Source organism: Phyllobates terribilis, unplaced genomic scaffold, assembly GCF_046119375.1.
Source record: "Phyllobates terribilis strain yellow unplaced genomic scaffold, ASM4611937v1 Scaffold_14__1_contigs__length_39327217, whole genome shotgun sequence".
NCBI lineage: Eukaryota > Metazoa > Chordata > Amphibia > Anura > Dendrobatidae > Phyllobates > Phyllobates terribilis.
The window spans coordinates 21,185,003-21,212,035 of record NW_027362774.1 but is presented as its reverse complement, the minus strand read 5'-3'; the positions used below and the strand labels follow the sequence as shown (position 1 = coordinate 21,212,035).

General features: G+C 41.7%; 1 protein-coding gene across 1 annotated transcript in view; it reads left to right on the top strand.

Annotated features, from left to right (window-relative positions):
- RHPN2 (rhophilin Rho GTPase binding protein 2) overlaps positions 1-27,033 on the top strand; it is a 58,085-nt gene that overhangs the window by 25,871 nt on the left and 5,181 nt on the right. The window contains exons 3-10 of the mRNA XM_073659760.1: positions 2,833-2,961; positions 5,161-5,236; positions 9,435-9,512; positions 11,204-11,328; positions 16,064-16,230; positions 20,508-20,695; positions 21,831-21,987; positions 22,368-22,487. Coding sequence (XP_073515861.1) covers positions 2,833-2,961; positions 5,161-5,236; positions 9,435-9,512; positions 11,204-11,328; positions 16,064-16,230; positions 20,508-20,695; positions 21,831-21,987; positions 22,368-22,487 — 1,040 coding nt within the window. The remainder of the gene's footprint in view (positions 1-2,832; positions 2,962-5,160; positions 5,237-9,434; positions 9,513-11,203; positions 11,329-16,063; positions 16,231-20,507; positions 20,696-21,830; positions 21,988-22,367; positions 22,488-27,033) is intronic.

Here is a 27,033-nt window from a genome sequence, read left to right as displayed (position 1 = left end):
AAATCTGCAGCAATTCCCCTGCAAATTCAGGATGTGTAAGGGCTCTTTCAGATGCTCTTAAGAGCACATCCAGATTTTATACCGCAGACTCGCAAGCAGAAAATCAAAGTGAGAGTCAATGAAATATGCTGCAGAAAGTGATCTGTCTTGCAGATTTTGCACGTTTTCTGCAATGCAAACGTGGATGCACCTTAAAGATGTTGCAGAAATTTCTATGCCTTTACCTTGCACCTGAAAATATTCATGTGCTTGCCATCAAAGAAACCCAGATTCAGATGAATAGATCGGATTTTAGGTGTAGAATTTTTTTTGCAATAAATTTGCCACGTGAGAAAAGACCCTTATGACACAGGGTTTGGGGAGCACTCACTGGGGTCTGTAGCACCGAGAAGCTCCATGACCGTTGCAAAAAAAGACCCCTAATTGTATAGGAGCCCACAATAAGATAATGTGGCAGTATGGAGGCATATTATGCTGCTTGCACCGCGAGTATCCTATCCACATTTTTACATTTTTTTATAGAGCGTGAAGTCAGTGGTAGGTAAAGCCATCAGATTTTACATGGTGAGCCAACAAGTTATGCCTCTGGGGACGAGTTATATGAGGGCGTCCGATAAAAATCATAGACTGTTTAATATGTCTAACAAAGGATTAATTCAATGGTGTCATCCGCCGAATGCACCAATACGACTATTCAAAGAAGTAACTTCTTTCCAATATGTTCACAATCCTCTAAAATGAGCCATAACAGAGACGCCGTCTTCTTCACAATCTTGATGACTGTCCTTCCCACCACGGAGCAGCATGCAACGCTTTTCATGTTGGTAGTTGGATAATCCAATTACTCTCTAATTTCCCTGCAAAATACTGAGGAAGTTTCTCCAAGACAATAGAGACGATTGTATAGGAGACTGACAAGGGGATGAGTGAAAGCAGTATAAAAGCCCTTAGTCAGCCATATTCCAAGTACTTTACATGGTTTATTGCTAGAGTTGAGCAAACTCAAACTTGAAAGTTCGGGGTTCGTACCGGACAGTTAGTGTCTGGTGCTAAACGCCGAACACTTCTGGAAGTCCATGGAATGTTCGGAGTCTGTTGGAAGTGAGAGAGAGATTATTTTCAATGGGGTTCAGGTTCTAATTCAAGTTTGGGTACCCAAACCGAACTTTGGAATAAAGTTTGAGTCGTGTACCAGATCCTGAACTTCCATGGGTCCACCCATCCCTATTTATTGCCCTTTGTCATCTGATTGAATGGCAAAATGCAAGTGCTGAATTTGAGCAGAGATTTCGTCCTCCGAGTCCAACACCTACCAACATTTCAATGGCCAAAATCGGGACATTAAAGAGCTGTTTCCACGTAGCTTAAATGTGGTGTTTTTTTTTTTTTTAGAAACTTTGTTGCATTTAATTGTCCATGCAAAGTGGATGTGATTTGATGAAAACTCATGCCCTCTCTGCATTTAAAGACACCGACGAACTCTGCAATTTTCGGCGTTTTTTCCCCCCTATAGAACTTTTGAGTTGCTGAAAAAAATGCATTGAAAAAAAAACGTTGCATCAAATCTGCACCAAAAACGCGTTGAAAAAAGAATATAACACCGTAAAAAAAATAATAATTCAAGCAGATTGTTGTATATTTCGGTGCTGAAAGCTGCAGAAAAAGCGCAGCATTTTTTGCACATGGGAATATGACCTGTTTCTAGGTTCATATAGGAATGCCCTTAAAACAGATACTTTTTTGCAGGCTACATTCCCACCATGAGCATTTGGTGAGTCTTTGATGTTGCAATTTTTCTGCACCAATTTGCTAAATGATGCTACTTGCATTTTTTTATGGCTTTTTTTAGCTATTTTTATTAGCTTTTTTTACCCCACTACAATTTTTGTTTCTTTTTGATATTTTGTGTTTTAAATAAAAACTACTTTATTTTGGAAACTTCCTGTTACTTGGCTTTGAAAAAGTCATGTGGATTCCGTGCATATTTACTGCAAACCGCAATAAAAAAATGCATGTGTTTTTTTATCTGTGGATTTTTTCTCATCTCATTCAAATCTGTGGGGAAAATCTGGAAAAAAAAAATTGCATTTTCCGTAAGAGAAATTGACATGTTGCAGATTTCAATATCGCACTGCAGTTAAATTTTCGCAGGTAAACCCAGTGGGCAAGAGATTTACGGTATATAAATCCCATTCGCTTTTTTAGAACTGTTAAAATTTTTGGGGTAAAAAAAAATATGCAGCTGGAAAAAAAAATGCTCCAAAAACTCATGGTGGAACTAGGGCTTAAAAGGATTATCTGAGCATTTAAAAGGAAAAATTAAATAATTTTTGAGAAGTAGAAGCCCCTATTCAGTACTGTTGACCTGGACCACCACTGATTGATCAAATCAAGGGGCTCAAAAGAAACTCACACACCGGTATTGGCATGCTCTGAGTGCTTCTGCCCCAATTGGTGGGGATCTCTGAACCAAAAAATTTTCAACAGTGCTGAACAATGGCAATAACGTATCAAAAATGATTTTTACTGCTAGAGTGATCATGTGTTGTGCATGGTGGCATCACTGCAGTGGCCACATCATTGCTCTATGAAGCTAAACAAAGACCAGGGAGGACCACAGGAGTGTTGGCGCTGAATCGGCAGGGGATTTACCAGGTGAATACTATTTGATTTCCTGCTGTCGGATTAACCTCTGGACAACCCCCTTTAAGACATAATCCTTTGGAAAGGAGAATGTGAACAATTCCGAGCATGTATAATATACCTCGCAGTTGAAGAATATTCCGAGACTTCTTGCTCCTAACAATATCTTACTATTTTCTGTCCGTACAGGGCCACCAACAACAGCAAAGTCCGAGAGCAGGTTCTGCTGGAACTGAGTTACGTCAACTCCAACCTACAGGTTCTCAAAGAAGAGCTGGAATGTCTGAACATATCGGTGGAGGTCTACCAGCACACAGAGTAAGACCCGTCACCAATTTTTGCTATCAGTTCACAGATAAAACTCCAAAAATCGTAAATAGGACTTAGACTATTATGAAGACCACGTTGACCTCTGAGCGAGGAACTAATAGCAGACCTTCGACCGTTGTTCCGCTCCGGCTCTGCCTTTGTTTACCAGAGAGTCATATCTTGAATTCCTGATTAGATCGCTTGCATTGGCACATTTAGATCTATTTTCGAGTGTCCCTAAGGACAGAATGAGAATTTCTTGGCAGATAAGGGTCACATTAGCTGTTTGGCAGTCACACTTGCTGTGATTTACTTTGCAGTTGCAAGACTTGGAATTATTTTAATGCAATTTTTCGGGGGGGAAAATATTTGGATGGTTCTTGTCTAAAGTCCTACTTGTGCTATAGTGACATTTCAAAAGTTTTGATCTGTGGGAGTCCAGGATCTGAAACTCCCCCGCACGTGCAAAAGAATGCACCCCAATCCCGCAGAGATAATGTAAAGTGCCAGCATGACTGAAATTAAAGGGAACTTGTCACTTGCTATAAATATTTTTTTTTTTACATGGTGTAAATGCTGCTGTTCTCCTGAATCCGGCGCTGTTTTTCTTTTGTTTCTACTCCTCTCCGTTCCTGAGATATGGCCCCTTTTTCTTTGTATATAAATTTAGTCTTATTGTTCAAGTGGGCCTGGCACACAGAGAAGAGTTAGGAACCACACCCCCTTGGCTATCAGGACAAGATTTATATGCGAGAAAGATGCAGCCATATCTCAGGAATGGAGAGGCGCATGAACAAAAGAAAAACAGCGCCGGATTCAGGAGAACAGCGGCTATTACACCAGCTATAAAGGATTACACATTTATAGCAAGCGACAAGTCATCTTTATTTTTATTTTTTTGCTTTGTAATACATTACTATGACTTTTATGGCTGATCTATGGCCGTCCTGTCTTCATAGATGGGTATTAGTAATAACTATAGAATGTGGACATGATTGCTGGGTGTGTATAGTGCCGCTGAGGTAATGGCAGATTACAGAGAGCACATGACCCGGTTTCAAGCACTCGTCGTCACTTGCTATTAGTGAACACTCCCTGCCTCCCTGCGTCTTGCAATATTCAGACTCATTAGATAAGGAAGCTGCAGATTCAGCACTGCGAGGACATGGAGCAGCTGGCTCCGGGCTCAGGTTCACGCTTTAGTTTGCACTTTTTTCATCTTTTCGTTAGTTTGCCAATATTATTTATTTAAAGGGGTTGTCCATTGCTGTTCAGAAATATGGGCATCTGAAAGAGGGTTCTTAATCAAGAGCACCCCTCCATTAGTTAGACAAAGAAGTGATCGCTGGGATTCCACTGTCTCAAATCGTGGGGTCCCCACTTTATTTAGGTTCCGTGCGCAGAACTGTGTGACCCTATACGGAATTATTTATAATTAATTTTTTTTTAAGTCAGTTTTGCCTGTAGTTGCGTTGCCGTTGTTCTTCGCTCCAATTTTCTCCGTGTTGCAAAATGTTTAAGAAGTTTGGGACATTTTTTAACGCTCATGTCTAGAACTGATTTTCCACTTTTTTTTTTTTTTTTTTTACACCCAACTTCCCTCTTTAAAAAGTTCCAATCATAAACTTATGCAGCTGACACACTCACTTTCTAAAAGTGTCAAGAGCAACGTAATATTTCAAAAAGTCGCACTTTTTTTCTGCCAAAATAAACACATTTTTCCACTTTGGGATTAGAAAAAAATGGCTGTTTTTTTGTTTTTTTTGTTTTCTGGATACAGCGCCACTCTTATCTATGGGTTGGGTTTGGTATTGCAATTCTGTTCTATTAATGTGAATGACACTAAGTTGCAGTACCACATACAACCTTTGGGCAGGTGTGGCGCTGTTTTTGGGAAAAAAAAAAGCCATGTTGCTCTAATCATACACAACCACTTTAGGCACTTTGTGTGCCGCTATATGGTGCTTCCATATGAAATTGGACTTGATAGACCTAGGTATTTTTTCGACTTATTAGGGAGATATTGTAAGCAATGCAGCTTGCTACATTAATAAGGAATCTATTAGTAGACACCTCTGAGATACCTATGCTACAGTTCTTCTACCCTTCTCCTTTGCACTCACATTAGACTGCACAACGCTCTCTCGGGGCCGGGTTGCTATAGGATGTGCCCTCATTGATCGACTCCTAATACATTATATATTACAGGCAGACCGCCAGCATTCCCCTCATCCCTCTCGGCCTTAAAGAGACAAAAGATGTCAACTTCACCACGGTGTTCAAGGTAACTTGAAATATTTTCTTTCTAGATTCAAAGGATAATTTTCTGCCCGGATATGAAACATGGAAGATTCGGGTACTTTTTCCTGAGCTTTATGGGTTACGGTAGAATTGTCTTTTGTCACATATATTTGGAAGCTTTTTAAAAGGTGACTTATTACTTATTATTATGTTATAAGAAAAATCTTATTCCACAGATTGTGGAACAGTTTTTATTTTTCTTCTGTATCATGGGAATCATGGGGCCCCATAGCAGAAGTTCTGATTAGACCCCCCCCCCCCAAAAAAATAAAATTAAATAAATTGTCGGGGTCACAGAAAAGAAGATCTCACGACTTTCCAGGCTTTACATAGTAATTTTCCTCCTGCTCAAGTCGTAGATTCCTATTTCATTGCCCCCATAAAGTATTATGCAAATAAAAGTGTCCCCCAAACACAGTATGATACCCCCATGGTGAATTCCTCCACATGCACAGTATAATGACCCTACTGTACCCCACTTCAACTCCCAAGGAAAAGTATGGTGACCCCAAACACAGTATGATCTCCCAACTGTAACCCCCCACACAGCTCTCCATGCACATTAATGTGCCTACATACAGTATAATGGCCCGCACTAGCCTTCCAAACAGTATAATGGACCCCACAAAAAACCTTCACACTGTATAATGGACCCCCACATCTTATAATGTCCCAACATAGCCTTCCATACAATATAATATGCCCCCCTAATCCTCCATATAGTATAATGCGCTACCCATGGTCCTCCATAGAATATAATGCACTCACCATGGTCCTCCATAGAATATAATGCTCTCCCCATGGTCCTCCATAGAATATAATGCACTCCCCATGGTCCTCCATGTAATAAAATGCACTACCCATGGTCCTCCATATAATAAAATGCTTTCCCCATGGTCCTCCATACAGTATAATGCTCTCTCCATAGTCCTCCATACAGTATAATGCACTCCCCATGGTCCTTCATACAGTATAATGCACCCCCATGGTCCTCAAAACAGTATAATACACCCCAATGCCCTCCATACAGTATAATGCACCCCATGGTCCTCCATACAGTATAATGCACCCCCATGGTCCTCCATACAGTATAATGTACCTCCATGGTCCTCCATAATGCAACTCCAAGGTCCTCCATACAGCATAATGCACCTCCATAGTCCTTCATACAGTATAATGCACCCCCAAGGTCCTCCATACAGCATAATGCACCTCCATGGTCCTTTATACAGTATAATGTTCCTCCAAGGTCCTCCATACAGTATAATGCACCTTCGTGGTCCTCTATACAATATAATGCACCCCCAAGGTTCTCCATACAGCATAATGCACCTCCATAGTCCTTCATACAGTATAATGCACCCCCAAGGTCCTCCATACAGCATAATGCACCTCCATGGTCCTTTATACAGTATAATGTTCCTCCAAGGTCCTCCATACAGTATAATGCACCTTCGTGGTCCTCTATACAATATAATGCACCCCCAAGGTTCTCCATACAGCATAATGCACCCCCATGGTCCTCCATACAGTATAATGCACCCCCATGGTCCTCCATATAGTATAATGCACCCCTCCATACTGTATTATAGCCACCGGTCACTGATTCACCTCAGTGTGTGGTGTGAAGCGCCAGACATCTCAGAGCTGTGGGCGCCCTGTAATGACGTCATCACTCCCGCTGCTCCGACACGTCAGACGCAGAGGAAGAATGATGGGGGTGGAAATGCCTGCTGACACTCCCTCCTCCATCATCATTGCTTGCACTGGGTCCCCCCCTCCAGCCGTCAGCGTGATGATGGAGGAGGGAGCATTAGCAGACGTTTCCACCCCCATCATTATGTGCGGGCGGCCGGGCCGTGCGAGTGCTAACGGGTGGAGGTGGGGCCCGGTGCGGTGAGGGCCCACTGCGGGCCCCCTGGCTCATGGGCCCCACAGCAGTGGTGTGGTGGTATGCCACTGGGAGGAGGTAGAGAGCATCAGCCTTAACCAATAATAAGGCAGGGGGCGTGTCTCAGACTACCCCAGACCCCCTGCAGCTAAACTGTAGCCATAGATTACATCTTACGTTTACAATCCTCAGCCATTCAGAGGAGGCAGAGCTACAGAGGGAGGGGCAGAGCAGAAGCCTCAACCAATGATAAGACAGGGGGCGTGTCTAAGACTACCACAGACCCCCCGTAGGCGCTGTTCTCTTAGATCCAACCACACCACATGCATGAAACATATCCTAAAGAAATGTAGGAATTTAGTATGAAATGATAGAGAACTCGACCCCATTGACTAGTCATCCTACAAATATTACTCCAGAGGTTTTTATCATTCTTCTGTCGTCTCAAGATGAGCAAGAGTGAAAGTTACTATTCTTAGGATGACGAGCGCCGTCTATTTTTAGAGAAGTAAATGTAGACTCATTCGTTCAGTTAATTGAAATGTGACCCGAGAGATACGTCACGTATTATCGTGCCCTGAATCATCCCGACCCCCCCTCCACAGCGGAGGAAACTTACAGCAGTGAAAGAGCAGATCTCCCGCAGTGGGCAACACCCACCACTTTCCTCCAAAACTACCACCGGGGAAAGATCTGTCAGTGACTAATGCAGAATACACCCAGGATTCCTCTCCGGAGCTACTCATCCTCATGTATTAGCTGGTATAATAATGATTAGTAATGTTCCTTATTAAAGTGGAACTCCGCCTAAAACTAAAAATAAATGATTTAGAGCCGAGTCCAGTGACATCATTTCATGTGCAGTTTGCTTTTGGTTTGCATTCAGACACTGATCTTACCCTTAAAGCGGACTTGTCTCCAGGTCAAACGTGACCAGTTTTTCCTCTTCGTTTACTCCTCCTGCACACACACCGAGTGTTTATTTTTTTAATCCACAAATTTTCATGGACTTTTTCCATAATACTCATGTGTGCACGAGAAGTAAAATAAGCAAAAATTGGCCACATTTGACCGTCTCCTCTTTAAGGGGGTTGCATAAAACAGCGAATATTTTTAGGCAACCCTTGGTGGTGAGATAATCACACTGCATAAAATGGATGTTGGTCTTAAAGGGAATCTGTCCGCAATTTTTTTTGCTATGCAATCTGAAAGCAGCATGGAGTAGAGGCAGAGACTCTGATTCCAGTGATGTATCACTTACTAGGCTTGGTTTTGCTGTTTCAATACAATCAGTTTTTTATCAGCAGAAGATTATCACTACAGGACTAGGTGTCTCCTACTTCCTGGTCCAACCCCCCATCTCTGATTAGTAGAAAGCAGCCAATCAGTGTTGTGGGCGGGGTTATACAGGCTCAGCATTCCAAGCTCTACTAGATCTGCAGCAGAGAAAACTGTGATTGTATAACAACTGCTGCACCCAGTAAACTAAGTGATACATTGCTGGAATCAGGGTATCTGTCCCTACATCATACTGCTGTCAGATTTCATAGCAAAAAACTTGCTGGCAGATTCCCACTTTTAGACAGATTTGGGTTTCTGTTTTGCTCAAAGGGTTTGTACCAAGTTTTAAAATTAACAAATGAGCAAATGATGTTTGGGGACTATATGGCAAGTCCCGTAGACAGTACCTAGTCCAATCTGAAACCCTGGACCTTAAAACTAAAATTTTATTAGTGAGCGGAGCCTAAATTTACGACCTGACTTACGATGAAATGCTGTAAAGATAGGAAACTGAAGAAGGCGTCAAAGTGGTCAAACATTGTATAGTAATAAAAATGCCACATTGGTTAATTATTCATAGAACGCTCCGTCCTTTTCAGCCCTTTGCTAATTACGCTGAAACGTTTCTGGGAAATGGTCATTGAGCATTAACTCTGTACACACTGATAAACCACAAAAATACCATCCCTTGGTAAAGCAACATTAACAGGGCTGTTCGGTCTAGAAAATCCGTTTTTTGAAACCCTATCAGGGAATTGTTGCAAAGAGCATCACTCGTTCTGGAGGACCTCTACTGTCCCGGATGACACATAGATATGAATGTCTCATGTGCAATTCTATACATGCCCTGTAGTTAAGCATTTACTGCAAAATTCACACGCCGATCACTGGAGATCCCAGCAGGGAGACACTTCATGATCTGCATATTTTCAGGGGGGCGCTTCTATTAGGTAGAGATTGTCCGAAGTGGAGAACCCCTTTAACGTTTTTTTTTTTTTTTTTTTTATAGGACTTTATATTGGAACATTACAGTGAAGATGGAGCTGATTATGAGAATGAGCTGGCTGATCTGATGGACCTCAGACAGGTAGAGGCTTTATTACGAGTGGTTTCCGAATACTGTCGTTGGGTACAAAATCGGGAGCAAAATTTTTAGTAAATTTTTGAATGTGCAGCATATTTATTCTGTTGCGGAAATGCTGTGGATTTTATACTCTCTCCCTCTCAATTGTTATAAGGGGTAAAATCCACAATAATTCCTCGGCAGAATCCGGATGTAACACAAACAGCTGCAATATCTGTAAATTTACGACCAGGTCAGTGGCGGAAACATTTTAGCAAGTCTGCAGTTTCGCTTATAAGCAGAGATTCCCACCTAGTTAATTATCAGGACCTCACAACAGAGCTTCCCCCCGCTCTTGCAGGTCCCTGATATAAAAGCCAAGGTTCACCAAAGCGAGACCTTTAAATCAACTCTAAACTGTTAAAATTTAACTTTTTTGAAACTTTACAATACAGTGCAATCTAAGTCGATTTTCTGGGCCGCCTGCCCTCTCTTTTTATTCTGCTGGCTGCTGCTGGACCGTTGCCCACTTTAGTCATATGAAAGATGTAGAAGGGTATATTTGGTGACTATTGGAGATTAGCAGTAGAGCAAGGGTTAAAAACAAACAAACCGGTGCCGGGCATACTTTTATGTCATTTATACTGTACAATTAGTGGCTCAAACCCAAAAATTAGCTTTTTTGCTATGAGGAACAGATGAAAAAAATATTCACCTATGTACTGCAGCCGTACACGGAAAGTTTAAGGGATCACCATGAAGGTCGAGAGCCATGATGCTAAATCTGCAGCAGGATTAAGGCCTCTGGACCTACATTTATAGCACTGTAGTCCTACAGGGGTCGTTGGGACCCTAAGAGCTCATTCAGATGTCCAATTTTTGCGTACAAATGCTCTCCGTGTTTCTCACGGATAGCACTCGTACCTTTAATAGTCTATTGTACCATTCACAAGTCAGTGATTTTTTGCGGACGGAGTGGACCATGGAAAATCGCAGACACGTGTCCGATTTTGTCGGCTCAAAATCTGCAATGCAGGTGAATTGGTCTGTGAAAAAAATCGGACTGCATTCGCATGACATCCAAGTGCGATCCGATTTTCATGAACTGTCAGAACGAAGAAGGTGAAGAATTTTTTCATTTCACCCCGTGCGAGAAAGTTGGAGTACCACACTCTGATCAGAATAGTCCGATTTTCTCATATGCAAGAAAAGTGGAATTAGCCCTAAGGCCTTGATATGTTATGAATTGCTGCAGGGTTTTTTTTTCTGTAGTTTTCCGCACCAAAATTTGCAATACCAAACTTCTGAGTGTTATGTTTTTGCATTTTTTTATTCCATTTTCCTAATTTTTGATGCATTTTTGGTGCAGATTTGACACAACGTTTTAAATACGATTTTTTTTGTATCGCAGAATCACTGAGATTCTGTATTTAAAAAACACAATTGCATTTTTTTTTACAGGCTCCACATAGAAGTCTATAGGGAAAAAAAACTGTACTAAAAACACACAGAGTAAGCGTACATTGGGCAGGAGTTTTCATGAAATCACATCCACTTTGGTTGAACTGTTAAATGCAGCAGATTTTCAGCCCAAAAAAATGCTGTTGAAGAAACGCAAAATTTATGATATATAGGAAAATGACCTAAGTCAGTGGGGTCCAGTTTCGGCACCACCTATAGTTACTCCTTTATGCATTACTATTTCCTTTTTATAGGCATGCCGAACTCCCAGCCGAGATGAAGCCGGCCTTGAGATGTTAACCAGCTATTTCCAGCAGCTTGGATTCCTGGAGAACCGGTTCTTTCCATCCAGCAGAAATATGGGGATACTGTTCACATGGTAAGAAATAATATATATATATATATTAAAGTGTTTGTCTTACTAGATGACGTATTAGGCCATGTCTTAGAGGGGTTGCAAACAGCTGCTCTGAAGGACTTAATGCAGCCATGTATTTGAATAGGCACCATGAAATAGTAATTCTATACTGCTAGATACAGGGGAGAGGGACAGGGGAATTTGTGTTCCCCTGGCGGAGTTTTTCTAAAAGTATTTTCCCTTCGGGAGCTTTGTAGACTTCACAAACATGTAATCGGAGATGCTGTGTGGGTTGTCAGAACAGGTTTGCTTAGAAAAATATCGACACTCATCTGATCAGTTTTGTGAAAGCAACAAGGGCCGTTGCCTTGCTGAGCATCAGAATATGCTTGGCCCACCAACATCTTAGAGTCAATTATGGAGGAACTGTCACGGGGCTATCTAGAAAAGAGAATTTGGCCATTATTACCTTGCACTATATTAGAAGATAATATTTGCAGGTACAATGGGACTGCATCAACCAGTGCAAAAAGGGACTTAAGAATTACAGGGGTATTCTCAGGTTTGGAAGTTATCCTCTATCCTTTAGATAGGGGATAACTTCTCGATCGCTGGGTGCTCGATCATGCACACATCCGCACATGCGCTCGTCTGGTCTTCGGCACTCCCATAAGAATGAATAGATCGGCATAATCAACCACCGCTGGGGATAGGTGGGGGTCCTAGCAATCGGTCGCCCAACAATTGGGAAGTTATAACTTCCAAACTTGAGAATACTCCTTGAAGGATGGCCCCTGCTCACAGAACCCCACCAAGACTATCAGAACTAAAGAAAGATTGATGTCAGCACCTATTCTTGACCACCCTAAGGTTTCCTCACCATGACTTTCAAGTATTTTTATATACCGGTAGCTGGCTTTTTTTTTTTTTTCAATCTTTTTTGGTGTTTGGACGTTTTTCAAATCTTATCGAAAAATGCCCCAAAAATCCAAACACGGAGCATTCTGCATATTGTTGACCCCCAAAAATGCTGCAAAAACCCTAGAAAGCAAAACAGAATAATCCTCACTTGTCAAACTTGTCCCCCACCCTTATCTTTATTACCCATACCGATCAGTCAGAGCTCAGCTTTAATTGATATAAAGTAAAATGAAATCTAGGCTGTGATTAATTGCGATGGGCTTTTTATATCAACTATATAGGGTCACAGTGTTTTAAAGTGGCATCCCCTGCCTGAAGAGGAAACAAGGAGACCGGTGGGGGACATTGACAGCAGTACCAAAGAGTAGTGGGGGTCCGCTAAATGAGTATATATTTTAGAACCGCCCTAGGCACATTTGTAATATAAAATATAGTGGTGAATAGACCCTTTAACCCCTTGACAACGCCTGCTTTACATGTATGGCGGAAGCACACCATCACTATACGGTGTGGGCTCACATCCTGCTGTGTTATACAGCTGGCATCCAATCTAATCGCAACAGTTTAATCGCTGAGATTCCCTCTAGCAATCGTGATTTTGTCATTTCGGACACTCTGAATTGGGGGGAGGGAGCGTTTCCGACGTCCATCGCCCCCTCGTCCACGGGGTGCCAATGGCTTTTCATTACAGCTGGGGGGCTACTGAAGGTCCTTCGATCTGGCATGTTACTTCTCCAACAAAGCCCAACCTGTGCAAAGTAACAATGCAAATAGCGAAATCTACATAAAATAAGAAAAATCAACATATTTGGTATCTCCCACGTGCGATATGGCTGATAATAGAGGGTAAAAGCTACAGATAGGCTCTAGATATACAGTACAGACCAAAAGTTTGGACACACCTTCTCATTTAAAGATTTTTCTGTATCTTCTTGACTATGAAAATTGTACATTCACACTGAAGGCATCAAAACTATGAATTAACACATGTGGAATTATATACTTAACAAAAAAGTGTGAAACAACTGAAAATATGTTTTATATTCTACGTTCTTCAAAGTAGCCACCTTTTGCTTTAATGACTGCTTTGCACACTCTTGGCATTCTCTTGATGAGCTTCAAGAGGTAGTCACTGGAAATGGTCTTCCAACAATCTTGAAGGAGTTCCCAGAGATGTTTAGCACTTGTTGGCCCTTTTGCCTTCACTCTGTGGTCCAGCTCACCCCAAACCATCTCGATTGGGTTCAGGTCTGGTGACTGTGGAAGCCAGGTCATCTGGCGTAGCACCCCATCACTCTCCTTCTTGGTCAAATAGCCCTTACACAGCCTGAAGGTGTGTTTGGGGTCATTGTCCTGTTGAAAAATAAATGATGGTCCAACTAAATGCAAACCGGATGGAATAGCATGCCGCTGCAAAATGCTGTGGTAGCCGTGCTTGTTCAGTATGCCTTCAATTTTGAATAAATCCCCAACAGTGTCACCAGCAAAGCACCCCCACACCATCACACCTCCTCCTCCATGCTTCACAGTGGAAACCAGGCATGTAGAGTCCATCCGTTCACCTTTTCTGCGTCGCACAAAGACACGGTGGTTGGAACCAAAGATCTCAAGTTTGGACTCATCAGACCAAAGCACAGATTTCCACTGGTTTAATGTCCATTCCTTGTGTTCTTTAACCCAAACAAGTCTCTTCTGCTTGTTGCCTGTCCTTAGCAGTGGTTTCCTAGCAGCTATTTTACCATGAAGGCCTGCTGCACAAAGTCTCCTCTTAACAGTTGTTGAAGAGATGTGTCTGCGGCTAGAACTCTGTGTGGCATTGACCTGGTCTCTAATCTGAGCTGCTATTAACCTGCGATTTCTGAGGCTGGTGACTCAGATAAACTTATCCTCAGAAGCAGAGGTGACTCTTGGTCTTCCTTTCCTGGGGCGGTCCTCATGTGAGCCAGCTTCTTTGTTTCGCTTGATGGTTTTTGCAACTGCACTTGGGGACACTTTCAAAGTTTTCCCAATTTTTCGCACTGACTGACCTTCATTTCTTAAGGTAATGATGGCCACTCATTTTTCTTTACTGAGCTGCTTTTTTCTTGCCATAATACAAATTCTAACAGTCTATTCAGTAGGACTATCAGCTGTGTATCCACCAGACTTCTGCACAACACAACTGATGGTCCCAACCCCATTTATAAGGCAAGAAATCCCACTTATTAAACCTGACAGGGCACACCTGTGAAGTGAAAACCATTTCCGGTGACTACCTCTTGAAGCTCATCAAGAGAATGCCAAGACTGTGCAAAGCAGTCATCAAAGCAAAAGATGGCTACTTTGAAGAACCTAGAATATAAGACATATTTTCAGTTGTTTCACACTTTTTTGTTAAGTATATAATTCCACATGTGTTAATTCATAGTTTTGATGCCTTCAGTGTGAATGTACAATTTTCATAGTCATGAAAATACAGAAAAATCTTTAAATGAGAAGGTGTGTCCAAACTTTTGGTCTGTACTGTATTGCCCCTTTAAATATGTCCCTTTGGTATAATATCAAGAATTATATGGCACATTTTTTTTGATCATTCCCTTTAAGTCATGTGAATAGGTCAGAAGTGGCCAGTGTTTATTCAGCCTTAAACAATTAGTGGTGCGGCCAGGTATGAGTGCAAACATGGCCACAAATGAAGGCTTCTGTTCCTCCTCCGCATCTGCTGAGTGCACAGAATAAAAGGAAAGACTTAACATTAATGACCGGCTGCGTTTTGATTCTTAGATTATAGGCCTGACTAAGCCTTTCATGTACCCACGGGCCTGTATAAACGTTGTGATGAATTGCCAGGGAGGGGAAGATTAATTATCTTGTTGCATTACTAATAAACAAGAGTTAAAAAATAAATATATATATATATATATATATATATATATATATATATATATATACATACATACATACACACATACACACACACATATATATATATATATATATATATATATATATATTTTTTATTTCCGTTAATGTTTCCTATTTATAATGCACTCGACTGAGGCGGCCATGTTTAATCTGAAATTAGGGGGGAGAAATAGGAAAGAGGAACTATCTAACCAATCACAGCTCAGCTTTCATGTTACCAGAGCTGTTTTAGAAATGAAAGCTGAACTCTGATTGGTTGCTATGGGCAATGAACAGTTTTGATAAATGAGGCCTAGTAACCTAATCATTTCTATGTTAACACCGCAGTACACTCGGACGCTAAAACGATGATTCATATGATCTGTCGCCATAGGAATCCACTGTAAAAAAAAATATTTTTTTTTATTACTACATATAGCAGTAGAGTATTATTTACTAAAATAGATCAATTAAAACTATTAATATTGTATCATTATTAATAAACAAGGGTTAAAAAAAATATGTTTCCGAATTATAATGCACTCTGCTGAGGCGACCATGTTTAGTCTGGGGTTAGGGGGAGACGTATGAAAGAAGAACTCTCTTTGTTGTCCAAAGCAACCAATCACAGCGCAGCTTTCATTTTGCCAGAGCTGTTTCAGAAAAGAAAGCTGAGCTTTGATTGGTTGCTATGGGCAACAAAGACAGTTTTGATAAATGAGGCCTAGTGGCCTATTAATTTCTTAGTGATCCCAAACTATGTCAACACCACATTTTAGCTATGTGTTTATCATATACAGTTGCATGTTAACCTGATACTTCATATGATTTGTCACTGTTGGAATCCATTGTAAAAAAGCGTATATGTTTTTGTTTTTTTAACTGGATATCGCAGTAGACTATCATTAATTTAAATGATTAAATTAAAACGAATAATCTAAATTATATTTAGGTATGACTCCTTTACTGGCGTTCCTGTCAGTCAGCCGAATATCTCACTGGAGAAGGCCAGCATTTTATTCAACATGGCCGCCCTATACACACAGATCGGGACCCGCAGCAACCGACAGACGAAAACCGGACTGGAAGAGGCCGTGACCATGTTCCAGAAAGCTGCGGGTACTGTTATATAGTCCACAGTAGATATAGAATATAAGCCTGATGAGTATCACCTAATGGTCACCATAGACAAGGGGGATAAACGATTATATTCCTCTATAATGTCGCTGCAGCTCTCCGCCAGGTTCCTCCGCTCACTTTCTCCGGTTTTCAGATCTTTTGGCGCTGACTAGGTCTCCAATGGTCGTGTGGGTCCTGACGCACATCGATGAGACAGCTGGTGGAGGACCCCGACTGATGGACCCCCCCCAAAAAAGGATTGAAGAAAATGGATTAAGTCCTTAAATATTCGGATATTGATAAATCCGAAATTTGCAGAAAATTCGTACTGAATTCAATTTGTTACAAATCAAATCTTTTTTTACAAGATTTCTGCTGCGGATTTGCACTAGAATCAGCTCCATTATCTGTCAATGCAGCTAATCCTTACAATTTCCGCATGGAGTGCACCAAAAATTAGTAGCAAGATACTTTTTGCTATGGCGACAAGAAAAATCCATGTGGAAAATTCCCCACCCATGTGAACGGGGTTGCACTAAACCCTTTTGCATGCGTGGCATATGGATTTTACATGGATTTAAGTGCAAAATATGTGCCGAAAACTGTGCAAAAATAAAATAAACGAACGTGCATCCGCATATGTGCAGAAAGAGTTAACCTAGTACACAATACTGTATCAAACACTATGTGGCCATGTGCGTTTTTTTTATTTTTTTTGCTGCGACCAGGACAAAAATGCTAATTTTTGCTGCAATTTTTTTAAAAATCAGCCCAAAAAACAACGACTGATTCTAAAAGTTGCATAAAAAAAAGCACCACAGCTGCAATGTGTGAATACAGCTTGAGAGAAGTGCTATGGAGGCTAAGGACTAGTTATATTGGGCACCCAGCATCTGCTAAGTTAACCCTTTGCAGTCTTGTATTCAATAATTTCGTTTAAATTGCACCCGTCTCATAATATGTGCACTTATAATATGTCATCATTTTCCTATACATGCAATTCTAGGGCAGAACACTGCGCATTTTCAGCTGCCATAGCTGTTAATATTGGTCCACCTCTCCCTTTAGGGAAGGAATAAATAGGACTTGTTTATTCTTGTAATTCCTACCATTAATATCGCTGCCCCCAAGAAGAGTTTGCTGCGGTTTTCTAAAATTTAATTCCGCTTTTAGCAACAGTTTTGTATAAAAAGACGCACTTCCCATCAATACTTGCCCATCTACAAGGGGCAGCTTGCCAAAGCATAGAGATTATGATTTATATCACTATCTGTGCTTAGTTGCATTGTCTGTTGCAGTGTGACTCTTGTTTCCTACTCATCAGAGGCTCACACTCCCCCGTGCTTTACACTGCAGCTCTGCCACCTTCCATAAAGAGCTGATTTAAATTACAGACAAGGACAGAATTATTATAAATGACAAGCAACTAAGCCGTAAGTGTGCAGATTTAGGGCACAGTCAGACGGCCATATAAATCGGACGGAGATCGGGACGCAGTGCACGGACTGGCCGGCAGCTTTCCTGACTCGAGTGTGACATCTACATAGAAATACATAAAGCTGTCACACTCAGGTCAGTAGAGCCACAGGCCAGTCCATGCACCGCGTCCTGATCTCAGTCCCATTTATACAGCCGTCTGACTGCACCCTAATTCTGAGACTTATAAATCCCAGTAATGGAGGTCAGGAAGCTCCCAATTATTATCTGATACTTGGTATAAAGCTCTTCTTCTTGCAGAATCTGTGCGTGTTTCATACAGATTTTACTGTGGATCTTGTTACAGATTTTCCCCTTTCTATTGCAAAAGGTGAAATTTGCGCCGATTCTGCACAAGAATTTGTAAATTAAAAAAAAAAAAAAAACAATTTCCTGCAATAAATAATTTCCTGTAATAATAAAAAATAAATTCCTGCAATAAAAAAAACACCATGTGGATGAGATTTAGTTAAAATTCATCAATGTTGCTGATACTTGTAAAATACAGACAATTTTAAGTGTAGAAAATTCAAGTGAAAAATCTGCACCAAATACGTAAAGTGTGAACCCCGCCTAATACTCTGATTTTGCAGCACGTAGGACTTGAGAGTTGTCAGATAAACACAGTCCAAGCCATAGAGGCATCTAAACCTCCTACACCGTTTAGTTACCTGTCAATCAATACCAAAAGCTGATGGAAATTCCAGACCATTGTTTGCTGCATTAGTGAAGTTCAGGCGTGCAGATTTTTTTTTTCTTACAGTTATTGTAAGAATTTTTTTTTATTTCAACTTGTCTTAAAAAAAATCTCTGCATACAACTTGCCGTAGGCGTAGGCTACCTTTAAGACGAGGTGAAATGGCATTTTTTTTTTCTTACAATAACTGTGAACGGAAAGTTTTTCTTTTGTGGATTTTAAAGTACAAGTAGAACAATCTTACAAGTAAATAATGGATCCCAGCAGATGTTGTGCACACAGAGGTGCCGGCCGTTTATAATAGAAGAAAGCCGGGTCTGCAAGTCTTCTGTCAAGGACTGATTTAGTGTAACGAGTCCGACCGGTTACAGTACAAATCCTGGAACGTTAACCTTGTTTTTACAGTCAGTGCCTGAAATAACTGAGGTGTGCAAACATGTTGGAGATCCGAGGAGTGCAAGAAAACTCTCACACTTTTTAATTTTGCAGCTTTGCCCCCTATATGGCCGTTATATGGCTGCATACTATATAAATAGGTGTTTCACAGTAAAATAGGAAATGTAATAAAATTTAAAACCATGCACCAGTCCTAGAATTATAGTTTACAATGTTGATGCAAGCAACAGGCCTGGTATGTCTTATGGGATTTGTACCTACAACTACCAATTATCCTGCATTGTATCTTGACATCAGACGTATTTTCAGATATTAAAAGATATTAAAGGGAAGCTGTCGTCAGGTTTTTGAAATCTACATTACCGATAAGATTGGCGCCGGTCTTCTTCTCAACCAAAGATTTGACTAAGTCTTTGGATGACGTAGGAGACATCAAAAGGAACATCAGGTTTGACATCTATATTACGAAGAGTCAGAAGACTGGCATATGCGGAGATAATCGCATATGCGCTGGTCTTTTCAACAGGGCAGAGATGATCGCTCATGTGAAAAACGAGCTCACCCTTCCGGGTGCAAGGCAAAATACTCCAGTAATAGCAACAGTCCAAACGATAGCCGCCACGCACATCTTCTTTAAAGAATTGCTTTATTGATCCAGTAGAATAAAAGGCACAAAAAATAGTTGAACACAACAGCACTAAAACTAAAAAGGCAGAAAAGAAATATCCACTGCGCTCACAGGCAACATGTTTCACACCTACATGCACCACAAAGGACCGTGTAGGTGTGAAACATGTTGCCTGGGAGCGCAGCCGATATTTATTGTGTTTTGTGCCCTTTATACTACCGGATTAATAAAGCAATTCTTTTTGGACTGTTTATAATCAGCGCACATTATCTTTACACTCTCGTCACATGCAGAGCAGCATTCACAATTCTGCAAGGTGACATTGAAAATCAGTCAACACTGCTGGTAAACTAACAACCTTGAAAGGATAGAGTCACTCCTGGAGGGAGATATGATATCAGTGAAAGCAGCAGAATTATTAATGCAGTTGCTCAACGTGAGCTGATACCCTTGAAACCTTCTACATGCTTCTCAGGGTAGTATCCAAATAATGCCCTACTTTACTAGTGATTGATGTATGTATTCAAAACTATAGTAAATTTATAGCTTTTACTCGTACCTATTATTTCATGTGCTCTAAAATGTGACTTGCTTTTGCAGCTGCAGCTTGGCATTGAGTGACGTTTTAGTTTATTGGTAACCACTGGACCCCAGTCAACGTTTTTGTTGATCGATAGGGGTCCAACCGCTGGGAATCCTGAAACGGGAGCCCTATCTCAATGTAGCGGAGGACATGCATTCATCTCCACTCCATTCACTCTTTATGGGACTGCAGAGTACAGTCACATTGAGAATCAATGGATGTGTGCATGCTCAACCTACGCTTCATTCAGATGGGGCTCTCATTCTTGGGATCAGCGTTCGGACCTTCCAGTGATAGGAAATATATATTATATACTTAGTACAACTTCTCTAACCAGTGTACCCCGATCTGTGTCTTGCATTTTTGGGATGTGTTCCATTTTGATTAGAATTGCACATGCTTTTGCAGCAGCTACTTGGCATTGAGTGTCTAATGTTAACCAGTGCACTAATAATTTGCAGTTTTTTTGCTGACAGTCTCTTCTTCCTTTCTTTCAGGTGTACTCGGCTATCTTAAAGAGACGTTCACCCACACCCCCAGTTATGACATGAGTCCGGCCATGTTGGGAGCCCTCATTAAGATGTTTTTGGCAGAAGCCCATGAGTGTTATTTTGAAAAGCTGATCGTAGCAGGAGTGCAGAATGAGTTCTGCACTTTGGTGCGGATGGCACAGGAAGCAGCCAAGGTACATGGCGTCTTACTCCGTACGTCAGATACCACATCCGGCTGTGGCGAGAATGCCATAAATGACGCAGTGTTTAACAATATTGCAGCAACCCGACTGTTGTATGTGCACACGTATAAGTCATCAGATCTGTCTACTTTTGCAAGTGATTGAATTCGGGCGCTTGTATTGGTAGAGGGTGGTGCCCAGGTCAACACTGGGATTGATGCTGAGTGTTTCATTGCTGCCTCTTAAGGTGCCCGTAGGCATATGGATGACTTATCTGATGTGACCAATGATCAGTATTCATGTTCAGAGTCTGGGTGCCCCATTAATAATCCGCTTCAGAACTGTCTGATGATCTTGGTGCAAAACCAAAAATGAGGGTCTGACCCAGTGGCGTAACTTGAATCTTGTGGGTCCCAATGCAAAAGCTCCATTTGGGCCCCTAATTATTGAAAGTCTTTAATAGTATTGGTCAAAAGGCGCAATTTGGGCCCCAGTATACCCAGGCCTTGGGTGTGATTGCAACTCCTGCACCGATTATGGTTACGACCCTAGTCTGATCTCTGGGACCCTCACTGAGAATGAAGGGGCTGCAGTGCTAATTCAGAGCTACATCCCCTTTCCAGGTTTTTCTTTGCATAGCGGCACACTCGGCTGCTCGCTGCAAAAGCGCCTCCATTCAGGTGAGTGCAGTTAGTTGCCGTTTCTTGCATAACCAGGTGCACCGCTGGGTAAGGGACCACTCGCGGACACAGACAGAAAAGGACCCCTGTGCAAGCACAGTATATGGGCTGCCCTTTGGCAGCCCAAGAGCTCCTGAAAATGCAAAATTGCGCCTGCTTTGGAGGTAGGAATGAGTCCCCTTACCTCTTGGGTCCGTATAGGTTGCACCAGTGAAATGTCCACCCCTGCAAGGGGCGCAGCACTAAATCAGCAATGTGATCCCTTCTTGCTCATGATCCGTTTGGGTCCCAGAGTTAATTAGATGATGCTATAACCTAAGGATATGACATCAATTACTGCTTGTCCAGGACTTTGATATCCTATGTAGAGCCAACATCTTATCAGCTATTTAAAGGCCATGATGAGAACGTCTTGCAGTTTTATCATCCTACGTTGCATCGCAATCTAATGGTATTTCTCATTGCAGGTCAGCGAGGTTTACTTACAAGTGTTTACCGCCATGAACCAGGCTCCCATCAAGGAGAACGTTCCTTATTCCTGGAGTGTTATGGTGCAAGTGAAAGCCGAACATTACAAAGCCCTGGCTCACTATTTTGCAGCAATAACCCTCATTGATCACCAGTGTAAGTGTCACCAATGCAGAATGTCTGTATATTGTACTCTATCACCAGATCAGTCATGCACAGCCGAAATGCCACGTGACACTGCCGAAATGCCACGTGACACTGCCGAAATGCCACGTGACACAGCCGAAATGCCACGTGACACAGCCGAAATGCCATGTGGCACAGCGGCATCAGCAGATGCGGTCAGGGTTAACGGAGTGATGGGATTGAGGACACTGCAGTGAGCGCCCCTGCCCTGCTGCCATATTTATTTCTCTTACATTGCAGACACTGAGCCGTCAGCTGCGATTCTTGACTCCAATTTTATGGGGTCGTATGCAAAACTTTTCCTTTTCAGATAAACTCTAATAACTATTAATGGAAAGTCTTTCTGACAGTGACCCCTCGTGATGATGAAGACAAGCAGGAGAAAGCGTTATCTCAGCTCTATGACCACATACCAGAAGGAATGACCACAATGAAGATCCTAAAGGAGAAACAGCAGCGGACCCTGCTAGGTAATCACACGTGGAATACATGGCGTCAGTAAAATCATTCCTACTCGTCATTGTTTCCATTGATAACCAGCTGAATTGTGAGTGCAGCTCTGGAGTATAATACAGGATGTAACTCAGGATCAGTAATGTACAGTCATGGCCAAAAGTATTGAGAATGACACCAAAATTATATTTTCACATGATCTGCTGGCCTCTGGTTTTTATTAGTGTTTGTCTGATGTTTATATCACATACAGAAATATAATTGCAATCATATTATGAGGACCAATAGGTTATATTGACAGTTAGAATGAGTTAATGCAGCAAGTCAATATTTGCAGTGTTGCCCCTTTTTCTTCAAGACCTCTGTAATTCTCCCTGGCATGCTCTCAATCAACTTTTGGACCAAATCCTGACTGATAGCAGTCCATTCTTGCATAATCAATGCTTGCATTTTGCCAGAATTTGTTGGTTTTTGTTTGTCCACCCGTCTCTTGATGATTGACCACAAGTTCTCAATGGGATTAAGATCTGGGGAGTTTCCAGGCCATGGACCCAAAATCTCTATGTTTTGTTCCATGAGCCATTTAGTTATCACCTTTGCTTTATGGCAAGGTGCTCCATCATGCTGGAAAAGGCATTGTTGGGCGCCAAACTGCTCTTGGACGGTTGGGAGAAGTTGCTCTTGGAGGACATTCTGGTACCATTCTTTATTCATGGCTGTGTTTTTAGGCAAGACTGTGAGTGAGCCGATTCCCTTGGCTGAGAAGCAACCCCACACATGAATGGTTTCAGGATGCTTTACAGTTGGCATGAGACAAGACTGGTGGCAGCGCTCACCTCTTCTTCTCCGAATAAGCTGTTTTCCAGATGTCCCGAACAATCGAAAAGGGGATTCATCAGAGAAAATGACTTTGCCCCAGTCCTCAGCAGTCCACTCCCTGTACCTTTTGCAGAATATCAGTCGGTCCCTGATGTTTTTTCTGGAGAGAAATGGCTTCTTTGCTGCCCTCCTTGAAACCAGCCCTTGCTCAAAGAGTCTCCGCCTCACAGTGCGTGCAGAAGCACTCACACCAGCCTGCTGCCATTCCTGAGCAAGCTCGGCACTGCTGGTAGTCCGATCCCGCAGCTGAAACAGTTTTAAGATACGGTCCTGGCGCTTGCTGGTCTTTCTTGGGCGCCCTGGAGCCTTTTTGACAACAATGGAAGCTCTCTCCTTGAAGTTCTTGATGATGCGATAGATTGTTGACTGAGGTGCAATCTTTGTAGCTGCGATACTCTTCCCTGTTAGGCCATTTTTGTGCAGTGCAATGATGGCTGCACGTGTTTCTTTAGAGATAACCATGGTTAACTGAAGAGAAACAATGATCCCAAGAACCAGCCTCCTTTTAAAGTGTCCAGTGATGTCATTCTTACTTAATCATGACTGATTGATCGCCAGCCCTGTCCTCATCAACACCCACACCTGTGTTAATGGATCAATCACTAAAACGATGTTAGCTGCTACTTTTAAGGCAGGACTGCAATGATGTTGAAATGTGTTTTGGGGGTTAAAGTTCATTTTCTGGGCAAATATTGACTTTGCAAGTACAGTAATTGCTGTTAAGCTGATCACTCTTTGACATTCAGGAGTATATGCAAATTGCCATTACAAAAAATGAAGCAGTAAACTTTGGAAAAATTACTATTTGTCTCATTCTCAATACTTTTGGCCAGGACTGTATGTACACAGTGACTGCACAAGCAGAATAGTGAGTGCAGCTCTGGAGTATAATACAGGATGTAACTCAGGATCAGTAATGTAATGTATGTACACAGTGACTGCACAAGCAGAATAGTGAGTGCAGCTCTGGAGTATAATACAGGATGTAACTCAGGATCAGTACAGGATCAGTAATGTAATGTATGTACACAGTGACTCCACCAGGAGAATAGTGAGTGCAGCTCTGGGGTATAATACAGGATGTAACTCAGGATCAGTAATGTAATGTATGTACACAGTGACTGCACCAGCAGAATAGTGAGTGCAGCTCTGGGGTATAATACAGGATGTAACTCAGGATCAGTAATGTAATGTATGTACACAGTGACTGCACCAGCAGAATAGTGAGTGCAGCTCTGGAGTATAATACAGGAGGTAACTCAGGATCAGTAATGTAATGTATGTGCACAGTGACTGCACTAGCAGAATAGTGAGTGCAGCTCTGGAGTATAATATAGGATGTAACTCAGGATCAGTACAGGATCAGTAATGTAATGTATGTACACAGTGACTGCACCAGCAGAATAGTGAGTGCAGCTCTGGAGTATAATACAGGATGTAACTCAGGATCAGTACAGGATCAGTAATGTAATGTATGTACACAGTGACTGCACCAGCAGAATAGTGAGTGCAGCTCTGGAGTATAATACAGGATGTCACTCAGGATCAGTAATGTAATGTATGTACACAGTGACTCCACCAGCAGAATAGTGAGTGCAGCTCTGGAGTATAATACAGGAGGTAACTCAGGATCAGTAATGTAATGTATGTACACAGTGACTGCACCAGCAGAATAGTGAGTGCAGCTCTGGAGTATAATACAGGATGTCACTCAGGATCAGTAATGTAATGTATGTACACAGTGACTCCACCAGCAGAATAGTGAGTGCAGCTCTGGAGTATAATACAGGATATAACTCAGGATCAGTAATGTAATGTATGTACACAGTGACTGCACCAGCAGAATAGTGAGTGCAGCTCTGGAGTATAATACAGATGTAACTCAGGATCAGTAATGTAATGTATGTACACAGTGACTGCACCAGCAGAATAGTGAGTGCAGCTCTGGAGTATAATACAGGAGGTAACTCAGGATCAGTAATGTAATGTATGTACACAGTGACTGCACCAGCAGAATAGTGAGTGCAGCTCTGGAGTATAATACAGGAGGTAACTCAGGATCAGTAATGTAATGTATGTACACAGTGACTGCACCAGCAGAATAGTGAGTGCAGCTCTGGAGTATAATACAGGATGTCACTCAGGATCAGTAATGTAATGTATGTACACAGTGACTCCACCAGCAGAATAGTGAGTGCAGCTCTGGAGTATAATACAGGATATAACTCAGGATCAGTAATGTAATGTATGTACACAGTGACTGCACCAGCAGAATAGTGAGTGCAGCTCTGGAGTATAATACAGATGTAACTCAGGATCAGTAATGTAATGTATGTACACAGTGACTGCACCAGCAGAATAGTGAGTGCAGCTCTGGAGTATAATACAGGATGTAACTCAGGGTCAGTAATGTAATGTATGTACACAGTGACTGCACCAGCAGAATAGTGAGTGCAGCTCTGGAGTATAATACAGGATGTAACTCAGGATAAGTAATGTAATGTATGTACACAGTGACTGCACAAGCAGAATAGTGAGTGCAGCTCTGGAGTATAATACAGGATGTAACTCAGGATCAGTAATGTAATGTATGTACATAGTGACTCCACCAGCAGAATAGTGAGTGCAGCTCTGGAGTATAATACAGGATGTAACTCAGGATCAGTAATGTAATGTATGTACACAGTGACTGCACCAGCAGAATAGTGAGTGCAGCTCTGGGGTAGAATACAGGATGTAACTCAGGATCAGTAATGTAATGTATGTACACAGTGACTGCACAAGCAGAATAGTGAGTGCAGCTCTGGAGTATAATACAGGATGTAACTCAGGATCAGTAATGTAATGTATGTACATAGTGACTCCACCAGCAGAATAGTGAGTGCAGCTCTGGAGTATAATACAGGATATAACTCAGGATCAGTAATGTAATGTATGTACACAGTGACTGCACCAGCAGAATAGTGAGTGCAGCTGTGGAGTATAATACAGAATGTAACTCAGGATCAGTAATGTAATGTATGTACATAGTGACTCCACCAGCAGAATAGTGAGTGCAGCTCTGGGGTAGAATACAGGATGTAACTCAGGATCAGTAATGTATTGTATGTACACAGTGACTGCACCAGCAGAATAGTGAGTGCAGCTCTGGAGTATAATACAGGATGTAACTCAGGATCAGTAATGTAATGTATGTACATAGTGACTCCACCAGCAGAATAGTGAGTGCAGCTCTGGGGTAGAATACAGGATGTAACTCAGGATCAGTAATGTATTGTATGTACACAGTGACTGCACCAGCAGAATAGTGAGTGCAGCTCTGGAGTATAATACAGGATGTAACTCAGGATCAGTAATGTAATGTATGTACATAGTGACTCCACCAGCAGAATAGTGAGTGCAGCTCTGGGGTAGAATACAGGATGTAACTCAGGATCAGTAATGTATTGTATGTACACAGTGACTGCACTAGCAGAATAGTGAGTGCAGCTCTGAAGTATAATAATGTGAAAGATAATGATAGACAGATGGGTTTTTTATTCTTAGCTTCTCAGCAAAATGTGAAGTTGGGATAAACTCAATATAAGCCTTTCATGTGGCACTCAGGCTCTTGTTGAGGAGATCACACGTCGGTGACACGGTGTCCTGTCGGACAAGTATTTGTATGTGATATGGAGATATCGT